At 42.3% G+C, this 13666-nt stretch overlaps 1 protein-coding gene across 3 annotated transcripts; it reads right to left on the reverse strand.

Annotated features, from left to right (window-relative positions):
* Positions 1-1492: 1492 nt before the first annotated feature.
* On the reverse strand, positions 1493-13490 carry lrp10 (low density lipoprotein receptor-related protein 10). 3 transcript variants are annotated; one of them, XM_008283358.1, is made up of 10 exons: positions 13423-13490; positions 11209-11398; positions 11009-11041; positions 10506-10650; positions 8858-9051; positions 8181-8743; positions 7644-8065; positions 6588-6782; positions 4392-4521; positions 1493-3513 (listed from the first exon to the last, which is right to left on the reverse strand). In XM_008283358.1, exons 2-10 carry the CDS (start codon positions 11255-11257, stop codon positions 2842-2844), a joined length of 2403 nt encoding a protein of 800 aa, XP_008281580.1. In that variant the 5' UTR covers positions 11258-11398; positions 13423-13490; the 3' UTR covers positions 1493-2841. The 3 variants fall into 3 exon arrangements, with proteins under 3 accessions (XP_008281580.1, XP_008281581.1, XP_008281582.1); XM_008283359.1 differs by lacking the exon at positions 13423-13490 and adding an exon at positions 12894-12913; XM_008283360.1 differs by lacking the exon at positions 11009-11041.
* Positions 13491-13666: the final 176 nt, after the last annotated feature.

The raw sequence follows: 13666 nt of genomic DNA on the forward strand, positions 1-13666 counted from the left end.
TCAGTTATATCCACAACACACTGAAATGCAACAATTTCAAGTCAAATTTGTTGTTTGTCCTCCTTAATAGATTTATTGAATTTTGTAATGTAGCCTTTTTGGATAGACAGCAGCAAACGTTGAGGACACTGACGTCATGTCCTTGGTGCTATTTCTGTTTGTTAAACTTGGTACAGTACAGTACTGTACATAAAAAAGACACAGCTGGCTCAGTATTCTTACAAATTTGTCTACTTTCAGACCAAAAGGTAAATGATCCTCTGTTTACCACCAAAACTTATCCCTTCCTGCATTTGTGCCACAGAACAGTTAACTGAATGATCTAATGGCCTATCCTGTGAGCATTATGGGGTTTTTGACTCTGCCTGCAGCTGTGATTACAGTTTATCATGTAACTAATGCAATGTGTTCAACTACTGAACGCAAAGACACACAACATAACAGAAAATATGAAACGAAATGCAGATAATGTACTTTTGTTGCTCTGCATAAATTACAACTTTACATAAAAGCCCTCCTGCATCAGTCTGTTTAGCTTGTTTGAATTAGAGCTGGACATTTTAGTGAAATCGTGATTCAAAACAATGCAATTAGCAAAAGCTGCAACTCAGGATACACATTATGTAGAACATATTATGTTATTTAACTCAATTGCAGAATGATAGTAAGAGGGTGCTCCTTAGTAATGAATGATCAATTTGCTTCAGTGTCAGCGATTGTTTACCAAACGTATGTGGTGGTATGGTATGTTTGAATCACATCATGCTCATATACTGTATTTTCTTAGATTACATTACACAAACCATGTCAGATTAAAGTTGTTTGGGTTTTTTTTTTTTTGCAAAGAGTGAGTAATTAGGTGTTGCACTTTTGTCATCGAAGGTGGATGTAACATCCTGGACTACAACAACTTCAACCATTATTAAAATATGATATACTGGAAACTGCACTGACTCAAAGGTTATCTTAGTCAAAGTTTTGATTCCACACAATGGCATCATGGCTCCTTTAGGATGTAAGTATCTGGAACTCCTAACTAGTCAGTCAGAACTGATGAAGCCTCTTGGCTGAGAGGCGAAAAGGAACTCAAGCAAGTCCAGTTGCTACGATTAATCTACGAGTACTGATTCCACACACGTTTTAATTGGTAAAGGAGACAGATCAGGTGCCTAACTTCAGGTCTGACAATCACTCTTCTGCAGCTTTAACTTACCAGTTATAAATTACCTTGTAGGCGATCCTCAGTCCAGCCATGTCGCCTCAGCGGTGAAGCAAATATCTTCATTTTCTTCTGTCATTTGTCTTTTATTCTACACACCAGAGCAATGATTTCAGCTTCTGCCTTCCTTCCAGATCAACCAAGAAGAGCTCCCTCGTGAGTCTGCATGAATTCCTGCAGGACTTTTGAATACAAAGCACAAAGCGACAACTCTTTCATCTCCTTACTGAGGTGTCAGAAGCGTCACCCCCACAAAACACAACACACAGCCCCTAAAAGTGCAAATCGTTTAATCTCAGCCACATTTTTACTTATATACAGTGAAGTTGACCCTAATAAAATCATAAAATCACTTTCTCTCTTATTTATCTCATAACTTTGCAAATTTTGAACTCCTGGCTACTCCACATCGACCCTAATACATTCAACAAAGCAAAAAAAAAGGAACAACTGAAGAGAAAACAAACAAACAAAAAAAAGATATGCAACTTGCTGAAATAAAAACACAATAAAATGTACAATAATAATAATAATACAAATGGCACACCACAAGTCTGTTGTGTCAAAATGTGACAGAATGCGATTGAGTCCTGTCAGGAGTTGAGGTTATTTTGTGAATTTGGGGCCCCCCTTTTCATCACCAGGGCGCCTCATCTTTCTGTGCACACTACACACACTACCACACACTCACACACATCAGAAAATCAGGCACCAGAGAGATTGTCTTTTGACACGTTTGCTTTTGTAGATTACATTCATTCAGTTGGGAAGGGTACACGCGTGCATACCTAAACACGCAGTTGTGTTGCGATCGATGTGCACTAAAACAGGGGCCCCAAAACGTTATTGCCAGCTTGCAGTGTAGACATGCAATTCTTTATGGTACAATAAAGCCACTGATGTGTTGATGCGTGCTATGATGTGACAAAAATATGAGCCTCTGTGTGTTTCTGTGTGCAGTGTGTATCCAGGAATTATCTCAATCTCCTTGAGCCGTCTAGAGGAAACTCCTTAAAAAGGCACTTAAATAGGGGAAACGTTGGGGGGTTTTTTTCAGTAATTTTTCTGATGCAAGATGAGACTGGATGCAAGTGGCAGAAGTATGTGGAGACAATCCACATCTACAATCATACTCCACTGTCTATGTAAGACTAAAATGCAATTGCATTCACACAGTTGCAGTCATACAAACACAATAATTTCCATCATAAGAACTCTGAGCATTCAATCAGACAGTAGCCTGCCTCAGTATCTGGATAGGGAAGATTCTTCTGTGCAAAAGTTTACCTTCTATGTGCAGCCCAGCATTAATTAAGTGCACATCCAATACTTACCTACACTTCGTCTCCAACATACATCAGCCATGCCTTTCGTCTACATTTTCTTTAGGAGGTCTTTTTTTTAAAAAATGGTCAAAATACTTGATTCCATATGTCAACAAATCCAACTCAAAGCAATTTCAAAAGGCACCAGACTTGCACAGAGAGGATAAGTCTCACCGTGGGCCACTCCTGTGCTTTAGTTCAAACAAATGTGGAAAGACTGGGTTTCAGTTGTCGTCAGTGACTAAAGGAGAGAAAAGTAGTGGGGAAGGGAAACTGGGTGGGTGAGGAGGAAGTCATTCAGGTGAGCATGGGCACGTCGTCCTCTGAAGTGGTGTCTTCAGACAGGGGGATAAGCAGCACCTCGTCATCTGAGGAGGACGAGGAGGAGGAGAAGGAAGGAGAGGCAGAGAGGGGCATGGAGTTGGTGGAGGAAGAAGAGGGTGAGGCTCTAAAGAGGGAGATACTCAGGCCTAGCGTGTGGAAGATGGAGGCCAGAGAGGGGCTACTCGGTACAGCAACGGGAGGAGTGTGGGGAGCGGCCAGGGGTGGAGCTGGGGGAGCATACGGAGGGGGAGGTGGGGAGGCGACAAGTGATGGGGGTAGTGAAAGAGCCGATGCTTCCTCCTGCTGCTGTTGCTGTTGCTGCTGCTGCTGTTGCTGCTGCTGCTGCTCTGACTGAGCCAACAAACCGAGTTTCTGAGGCACCGGCTGGTTGACCGCCTCCACAGCCAACGAGGAGCTCGTGGGCGTGGAGTGAGCTGGTTCCTGACCAGGTGGAGCAGCGTCCGACTGTTGCTGGCTGGAGCTTGATGCCTGAGTTGGCCTGGAGGGGGGTCTGGGGATTAGACCCCACCTCCTCATGCGACGAACAGCCCGGCGAACGAATCGGGGCCTGCGTCTGCGGTGTGGGGAGTTGACAGCATCCTGACGGAGGAGCTGGAGAATTCCCCTCAGAGAAAGAGACGAGGTCTGACAAAAATTAAAATGAGACATGGAGAGGACACATTGATTAAAATAGTGTTGATAGCTCGATATCCAATAATGGTTATAAAAATGATAGAACCTGCTAAGTTTCGTGTTCACAAGACACTGATGAAAGCTTGAGAAACAAGCACGTAGCTTGACCAGATCACAGCAGATGGAGCAGGCTTTATTTTATACACTTAATCCCTTTGCCTCCAATACCTCAGCTGTCCTGATCTTATTACACTAAAACACCTTTGAGTGAACCTACATGGCAACACCACATGAGCTTTAATGTGAACACTCCTCCCCACTACAGTCCACAGGATTAATAAGGCTGTTCAAGTGGAGCACATGACTTAAAGACAGATGGTACTTCTATAGACTACAGTGTGAATGTAAACAAACAGGCCCAATACTCAGTTTATAGTGCCTGAGGGTTGTCATGCTTTTCTCCTCTAAGTTTCCAAGCGTTTAATTAATTTATTAAGGCCCTTTGAGGCTCAAGAGGAGGTGGAAGGAATTTGCACAACTTACAGAAGGGCTTACATTTCCAGAGTAGCATGCTTTATGTTGTACTTAAAAATAAAGTAAGAAAGCTTTTGTCAGCGTTGAAGCTTGCAAGATGCATGAGCACACTGACAATCAGCTTACATGTAGGTAGCACTATATGCCATGACATCAACATGAGGCAATAATTGGTTAGAAAGGTGAATATAAAGCCAAGCGTTTAGCTAAATGATGCCCAACATGCTGCATACTGTAGTGCTTGGCAGGTTTCACATCATTGTCATTTAAAATCATTATTGACCAAATGCTAGTAATAATTTCTGTGTCATGCACCCTTGCAGGCAGATAAAGTCTTTGTGTAGCTGCTCTCTCACCTCATTGGGGTTTTCTGTGGGGAAGTCCTCCACTGGGGGGATGATGCCGCGGGCAATCAGCTGACCGTAAGAAGGAGGAGCCTGCTGCTGGATCAGCTCTGCTTCCTGGCGGCTGATTGGAGCAAACATGCTGCCAGAAAGACAAGACACTTTTAGACACACAATCTGCAAAGTTACAAATGACTGCCAGAACCTTTAGTTTATTTGTTGTGAAGCCCTTGACAGTATACACAAATATCGAACTTCTAGAGCTGCTTTGTACATTACAACAGCTAATCTGTTACAGGGAATGTAGAAGGTCGATCAGAACCAGAACTGGTTAATAACTATTTAATCTTCATGTCATCAGCACCCGATCTGTTAACTACAACAAGAGATCCAAGACCTCAAGGGGAAGCACACTGCCAAGAGAACAACAGTAGGAGGAGATGAAGGTTAAAAAGAAAACTGATTTGAATGAGCACTAAGGAAGAGATACAATCCACCGAAAACCAAGAAAGTGTATGATGGTTATGCTGTAAATCCAAAATTATATATACAAGTAAGGATAAGATTTACAGAATACACGGTTCATTATGTATATACATTTAATCTAATGTACCTCTACTGGTAAGATGGGGAAGTGAAAGTACCACAGAAGCAGATGGCTGGGACAAATGCCAAGAATCAACAGAATGTCTGATTAACTAATTAGCAAGTTCATGCTCATCATGACCTGAACACTGGGTGCAACACCTAAGAAAGGACCAGGGTTGAGGGTCTTTTTGCCCCGACAGGTCAAAAACCAGGTCACAAGCACAGCATGGGCTCCATCGTGCCATCTGCAGGTCCACCCAGTCCAAAAAGTCACAGCAAATGATCGTTTGTAGGTTGTCTATATAGGGAGAGTAAGTAGAAGCCGAGGAGTATCGAGTACCTGGAAACACTGCGTCCCTTTTTGCTAAAGAACAAAAGGACAAGAAAAAGAAGACAGCACGGCCCAGAAAGCCCAATGCAGAAGCAGTGAGAGTCACAGAGAAGGCATTAAGGGCCCAGAAAGCAGACTGCTAGAGTAGTGCCTCACAGAGGGGAAACCAGGGACGTGGACAGAAAACGGCAAGTGTTGTGTGCCACAGAGAAGAAGCCAGGGGGCCTGACTGCACACTACAGGAACAGGGCATCACAGAGAAGAAGCCAGGGGTCCAGAGAGCACACTGTGAGAGTAGTACGTCACAAAGTAGACAACAGGGGCCGAGAAAAAACACAGTAAGTCTCCAGAGATCCTGCTGCAGGAGCAGTGTGTGTCACAGAGGAGACAGCAGGGCTTCACAGCTGCTGTGAAGGGGTTGTTGTCATGTCTGCCTCTTTTCCAGAGGGATGGCGCTAGTGCCACAACTCAGCGATTGGAATGAAATACAGCCAGAACTGCAAAAAAAACCCCCAAAAAACCTAACAATCCAGTTTCTAAATACCCAAAAGATCAAATAGTTTCTGATTCATCTAACCACCCAACAACAACACAAGAGGATCCAACATGCCACACGTCCCTATGAGAACAGAACATCAAAAGAAAAAGGTGAACCCTTCAGATTCACGTCCTGAATCAGAGGGAGACGACTGATACGCTGAGTCCAACTTCATTCTAACAGCACCAGAATATTAGACGAAGGAAAAACAGAGAAGCCTGATCAACAGCACAATGATGCAAACGACAAGCTCTCCTGCAACTCACTGTAGCTTCAGTCTTTATTTTACATGAGCAGAGTTGTTTTGCTACTCAGTCAGGGACACTAATCTTTCCCACTTAAATGTGAGAGCTGAGGGGGCCACTTATACTGAAGTGCCTTGGAAAGACAGCTGAAGAGTTTAGCTTTCATGAGAGTACACACAACATGATCCATTGGATAAAACACATTTCACATGTGAAGCTAAGAGTTTACAACCTGGTAGTTTCTGTTTTTAGAAGAGTGGACAGTGGAGTGTATCGGCAGCGTTGTGGGAGATGCATGAATATGAGAGCAGACCCTCTGAGAAGTCTGCCAGCAACTGAAGCTAGTAGTACGGAAAACAGTGTGCATCTCCTGACATCAGCATAAAACGGGGCTGACGCATCATTCTTCTTTTAAAAAGCCACCCGAAAGCCCCATTACGCTCAAAACAAATAACCAAAAATAATCACAAAAAAGCATTTCTGCCCTGTCTGGAAATAACAGTCACCTGTACTCCCTGGTCCTGAGAGAGTAGAGTTTACATGTGCAGCCCATGGCAATGACCAGTAGCAGTCCACAGACCAGGCTTCCCACCGTTGCCGCGGTGATGACCTTGCGGGGCAGGATGACGGTGCAGTTGAGCTCGTCTGTACCGTCTTTGCAGTCCACCTGACCGTCACAGCGCCAGCTCTCAAAGACACACCTGCAGAGGGAACAAAGGGCCATTTGTTACTAGAAAGTGCAGCAACAATGTGAGTGAGAGATTAAATGTCCCAACGAAAAAGCATGGGGAGCCTTCTGTGATACCACCAACAATAAAAACCACAAGATTCTGAACCATGACGAGATATTATAGCAGCGTAACTGATCGAGATAAAAGGCATTATGGATGAATAATGCAGCAGTAGCATGTCTGAGCACAAAATACATGCAAATCGTATTTACATTGGTAAACTTACACTGTCAAGCTTGCCATAGACCATAATTACATTGTTTAAGTGGTGGATAGATGGAGAATCTAAGTTTGAAAACTTTCTCACACTCTACTTGTTGTCTGTTGCAGTATCAATGATCACCCCATATGCTGACATCTGACTAAAATGCAACATGACCGTGAACCCACAAAAACACATGCTGATCACTAATTACTGCAAAAAAAATGCATTTAATCTCTTATACTGGCCACATTCCTGCACACACCCTCTTACTCACACTCTTGCATTATAAATAAGACACACCACTCCCTGGTATGTCACTAATCTGATTGTAATTATGAAAGAAACCATCTGACAAAACAATCTGTATAAAAACAGAAGCATAGTAACAACTACTAAATCAACCTTGAAGAGACTTCCTGTTTCCATGATTAAAAATAAACTCTGAGCACCAGCTTTAAGTCCAAGATGTGCTCAGATGAATCACTTTTATCACCAACAGGTCCATGGCAATGTGTTGTGATTAAAAACTCATTTTCAGCTCAAATCAAATTCAAGTGTACTGAAAACCTTCCTGGCTCAGTCCTCTCTTTCAGCCAGAAAGCCTTTCGTTAAACATGCACACTGACCTGTCACTGTCACAATGAAAGGTCCCCGGCTGACACACAGTGCAGTCCCTCTCGTCGCTGCCATCAGCACAGTTCAGCTGGTAGTTGCATCTCTCCGTCACTGGGTAACACACCGGTCTGCGGATGCTGGGTCCCATTCCTCTCTGTCCGCAGGGAAACTGGTTCGGACTGCAGCCGCCGCAACCCTCCTCGTCCCTTCCAGTTTCAGGACAGTCCCATTTCCCATCGCAGCGTTGCTCCTGGGTGAAGCAACCTCCAGCTGCTCCCCCACACCGACCTTCCCACGGAGGGCAGTAGCTCCCAACATGGAATGTGGCGTTAAAACCAATCCCCGTTGAGTCAGAAATTTTCTCATACCTCAACGACAGCAGGCCAGTATGAGATTCAACTTGGACTAATTTGTAATTCGAGGTGCTGGTGATCTGTCAAATTGCAAAAAAGAGAACATTGTGTTATGTTTTAATGACCTTTTTTGTTAATGAGTGAAAGCTTTGTGGGCTGCATTAATTGCTTTGATTCTCAGTTGAGTAAACTCACAATTTTAATAATGTCTCCTTTGCCTTGCTCTCTGTTGTAGACAGTGAGTTTATCCCCAGACCCCAGAACCAGCTGCCGCAGGTCCAGTCTCAGCGGCCTGGAGTCCTGAGGATCTAGAGTCCAGACACAGGAAAGGGAACTCGGAGATGTTGGAGGGGAGAAGGTCCCATAAAAGGTCTGAAGAAGCCCTCCACAAGGCCACTCAATGGGAGTGGGTGTCACTACAAGCTCCTTATGAGTCTGAAACTGTTCTCGGTCCAGCTGGGTATGCTCCTTCTCCAGCGACCAGAGATCCGAGTACTGCTCAGGCGATTCAACCTGACGTCTTTCTGGGTCCCCATCACGGTTCCTCTCTGTATATGCCTCCGTTTTAGCATCCTTTTCCTGCATGTTGTCATACTTTGGGGGTTTGTCGTTGTCTAATTCTGCATCACAGTCCTGTTCATCAGTGCCCAGGTCATTGCCTTCGCCAAGACACTCCACCTGCCCATTACAGCGCCAGGACAGTGGGAGGCACCGACCCCCGAGGCATTCAAAAGATGTCTCTGGGCATTCACCCGAGTCTGGATGTGTAAAAACAGGAGGGGAAAAAAAAAAAGAGGACCATTTAGATGATCTTTTAACAGGAAGAACTACATGTTGCAACTAAAATTCACACAAAAAATTAGATGTCACACCTCTGGCGTAGCTCAACCGAAATGATGACACCGGGTACAGATGAGGGAGGAAGTGGTGCATCACTGTAATATTTCCCCCTGGAAATTCCAAGGGCTGTGGCAACTTGGACCCACACAGGACAACTGGCTCGCCTCCAGCTGATGATTTTATAGACACCCATTCCTTCCTACACCGTGCCGAAAACTGAGAGAAGCTGAGAAGGGAATTGTGAGAAGAAAACAGGCATGTCAGTGAAAAGACAACTTCACTTCGAAAAAACAGAGACATTCGGTCACATCTTCAACCATAAACGTAATAAAGTTTGCATCTAGTATTTAATTTGCTGGATAAGCTGTAAACTGATAATGTATTCACAAACAGTTGTTGCTGGTGAAGTCTGCAAATTACCTTTTATTTTAAATCAGAAATTAGAATATAAGTAACATCAGGCACAACTATTTACAGGAATGCAAACTGTCTACCTTTGGAGGATATTCTAATCATAATCTAATTTAACATTATTAAGACTGACCAGAACTAAATTTCAAAACCATTCATCAAATGTTCATCAGCATTTACAGGATCTGTACAAACTCTAAACACACAACATAAATAATGAAAAAAACACTATTCAGGGCTCCAGATCAACTCTTTCACTGGTAGCACCAGAACGACCCACTTTCTCATTTTGTTGCACCTCCCACCTGATCAAAGGCAAAACATATGACTTGCTGAACATGTTCTTATCGACAGACACGACGATTTATTGATGCTCCCTGAACGCCCCACATAGCAGGCTGTGGTAGCTGCTGTTGGTGGATGTGGTGTGCTCTGACAGGTGTGTGACCAAAAATGACTTTAAAAATAATAAACTAGGACATTCTGATGTAAAATATGTCTGAGGTTAAACCGAGTTCCATCACGACAGTTGCTGTCATCTAGTAGCAGAGGAGGGGAAAGGCCGTGTGACGGCATCAGAAAGCACAGTCATAAGAACGTCGAAGGACAATTTTGATGTCCAACCACAGCAAACAAAAGCAAATAAAGACTAAATTAATTGGCTTACAGCAAAAGTGGATGGGTCCGGGACGCACCGAGCTGCGCCCCGTGAGAAAATCTGAAGCTGCCAATCAGAGCCCGAGCCAAGGTCACGTGATCACGAAAAATTTCTCGAGCTACATACACACTCCTGTGGCTGGCGTCCCGCATCCAGGACGTGTAGAATTAGTAAACACGCAGTGAAGACTAATATTAAATCTGTTAATAGTACAAATATTTTTAATTTGGCAAAAGAATATGAACATTATTATTATTAATTGTATTATTATTTTGTTATAATTAATTCAAATTTAATATTGTGTTTGAGAACTACTTTTTATCTGGTCATTAGTAGTGGGGCGGCGGTCCTGCGCCCCGTATTGACCAGCCGCCACTGCTCAGAACCCAAATATTACATTAAATACCATGACTGAAGATGCTATCAATATCGCCCACTTTTGGGCAATTTGTTCTACAAATTGTCTACAAATATTCACCCGGTATTCAGTTCAGTTGAATCTGTGATTATCCCCAGTTATCTGATTTGCAAATAGCTGGAGGTAAATTACTTAATTCCTTGAAAGAAATGTCTTGTTTATCTGGCATTTTCAATGTTGTCAGCACATGTACCTGAGGATGATGGGCTCCCCTTCCAAACCCTTGATGATCCAGCAGTCATTGGTTGGGCCAAAGTGGTAGGACCAGCTGTGGTAAGCTGAACTCCTGATCTCTCCCACTTTATTGTCTAAGACCTGAAGGGAATGCCCACAGCGGGCTGAGAAACAAAAAGACAAAGGAGAAACTATGAAAAAATAAAAATGCTTCCTATATTTGAAGCTTTCAAGTGTTAATAGTCAAATAGAAATAAAATGTTAGCAGCCAAACAAATGTAGTTTAAATCTAACTTTCACTACAGCACAGATTTGTGTTGCTCCGCCGCGTTTGAAAAAGAGCAGCGATGTGGCGTAAAAATGTGATTCATGAGAAAAACGTCATGCAACATTTATTGTCATTATCACTGATGATAGACTGCCAGTTTGAGAAATGTGTGCAACAAAAATATGATTACGTCCTGAAAAATCCTTCCACCACAGACATAACATGAGATAATGCTGACTAGTTTGTCTCCTTACCAGAGCAGAGGGCAGGAGCAAAACGGCTGCATGCTGCAGATGAAATAAGCAAAAACCAAACCAGTCAAACAGGTGTTTTATAATCGCCACTGACAGAGGCTGTAAATGTTGTATGACGTGAAAACTGCAAATATGACCTTTGGTTGATAAACAGGCACCTTAGATGGACACATAACAGCCAAGTGGTCTCATTCACTCACCTATTACGGAGACAACTAGGAGGGCACAGAGGCTGCAACTGACTGTCATTGTGGTAATGCTGCTCCAATAAAATATCTTAAATTATATATTAAAAAAAAAAAAAAAAAACTTAAGACTTAGAAGGGGAGGGGAAAAAAGTAAGAAATGTCAGAGCGCCATGTTCGGAGGTTGTGATCAGGAAGACTTTGCCTGCAGAATGAAAAAAGAGAAGGAAGATTGAGTGTTAGGTTTGGCTTTTGGTTCAACCCCAATCAGCCCTCATAACACCCAATAACATTCATATGAAAACTCGACTGACCAACACATTTTAAAAAAGCGCAACATGTGCATCAAAACATTTGTCTCACACTCACCACTTTTTTCTATTTAATTGTGCATATGACAGCTGAAAGTATTTTATTTGTGCTCTTCTAATTGATGATTATATTTATGTTTTTATGGATTGATTTTATCTGCCTCTTTGCTTTCAATGTAATTAATTAACGATTGTGTTTATGATTTGTGGGTTGACTTTATCTGTCTTATAGTTTTGAGTGAAGCACTTTGAATTGCCTCGGGTACGAACTGTGATATACAAATAAACCTGCCTTCCATAATGTTTTTTATACATAAATCACATTATGATAGTTGTTTCTAAGGCTGGCGACCTGTCCAGGGTGTCCCCTGCCTTCACCCTGAGTCAGCTGGGATAGACTCCAGCCCCCCATGACCCAAGTGAGGATTAAGCAGTTTATAGATGATGGATGGATGGATGATTATTTCTACAAACAAAATCCCAGTGACTATGCCTCTACTAGATCTGACATAGTTAGCTGTGTGACTGACTAGTCAACTTACAGGCAATTACATTTCTAATTACGTGTTTATTTTTGTATTTTTTAAAGCAGAAATCAAAAAGCAATTCGCTGGTTGCACCTCCCTGAACGTCAGTATTTGCTAATGATGCTAAATTCTAAATATTTTGGGTTTTTTTACCAGTCAGTTGGAAAAAATGCAATTTCAAAAGCTCAGCGCCAACTGTATAAACCTGTGCTGGGCATCTTTCACTTTAATTCTGTTTCATTTAATGAGAAAATGATTGGAAAATAATCTGCTAAATAATCAACAACTAAAAAACTATTAGTTTAACGTTGCTAATCTCAATTAAAATAGCTGTCTTGGAAGCATGATGCCATTTTTCAGCCATCTGGAGCTGCAACAGTTAATTAATCAATTAGTTGTCAGCTATTAAATTGATCGTCAGCTAAGTTGATAATGGATCGATCAGCTTGAGTAGTTTTATAAGAAATAAAGTCAAAGTTTTAGGTTGTAGATCAGACAAAATATTCAAGGACATCATCTTGAGGTTTGGGAAACACTGATCAGCATTTATTCTTAATTTCTGACATTTTAGAGACCAAAGAACTAATCAATTAATCAATAAAATAATATTTCTATCAGTATTTATTGCCCTATTCTATCTTAATTCAAATAGATTACATCCTGAAGCCTCCTAGCCGATTTTGTAAACTCTCAATTTATAGTGCAGTTGGTTTTAATCAGTTTGTAGAATGTAAAGGTGATTTTAGAAATGTTTTAAGACATAGAGAACAACCAGGAACAAGTTTTCAGCATCCCATAAAGTAAAGCAGATCATCTGTATTTTCGCTCATTATTGTGATCTGTTAGGGAAGGAAAACAATACCTAGGAGTACTTAGCCAGGCTCTTTGAATGTAGAGGTTATTTTGATCGTTGTTTACACATATCCACGGAGATTTCCTTCCTGTAATCTTCTCAACAATGACGACAGGAACGCGACCATTTCCGAGAACAAATCCTCGCCAAACAGTTCCGAAGTCTTTCTCTTATTTCCAGTGAAGTGAAACCATCAGGATTACGACTTTTGATCGATTAATACCGTACGTGTTGCCCCATATGATTATATAACGTCCTGCGACAAGGAAATAGTCTGTTTCGGTTTGAAGCAGCAGGAGGGAGCAGCTGCTCGCCTTCTTTAGTCACAAGAGCTTTAACAGATAGCTCTGAGGCGAGCTAACTGCTAACCGCTAACATCCTGACTTCTCTCGTCGCCTTTTGTAGGCCGCGACACGGCGAGAAAAGGCTTCCGAGTACGACACGGACGTTTTAAATAGCCAGAGAAATTACAACATGTTGGACAAAAGCGGCAACAACACTATAAAATCAGAAAAAGGACAGGACACGAGTACGTTACCATGTCAGTCGGCCTTTCTTGTTGACAAGTTCTGAGCTACTTCCGTGTGTTCCAGCTCATGACAGGAGGGGGCGGGGCTTGTGGTGCGCACCCTCAAACTGCTTTTATTCCATTCATAAAGATCTACTCATCGTTTTCTGAATAAGAGCTTTATATTAAAACCCCAACTTAATAAAAAAAAATACTGTACATTCACCAATTTATAGAAGCAACAGCAGCTGGTTTGACGGAGTCTAAAATGTGA

The sequence above is a fragment of the Stegastes partitus genome, unplaced genomic scaffold, assembly GCF_000690725.1.
Source record: "Stegastes partitus isolate 25-593 unplaced genomic scaffold, Stegastes_partitus-1.0.2 Scaffold308, whole genome shotgun sequence".
Taxonomy (NCBI): Eukaryota; Metazoa; Chordata; class Actinopteri; family Pomacentridae; genus Stegastes; species Stegastes partitus.

Excerpts from the sequence above, each read along its gene's own strand:
- lrp10 (XM_008283358.1), bottom strand. The coding sequence starts at position 11,257 with ATGACAGTCAGTTGCAGCCTCTGTGCCCTCCTAGTTGTCTCCGTAATA. Across the intron at positions 4,522-6,587 it reads CTCAGGACCAGGGAGTACAG|CATGTTTGCTCCAATCAGCC; the intron begins GTGACTGTTATT and ends TCTTTCTGGCAG. Across the intron at positions 3,514-4,391 it reads CCACAGAAAACCCCAATGAG|ACCTCGTCTCTTTCTCTGAG; the intron begins GTGAGAGAGCAG and ends AATTTTTGTCAG.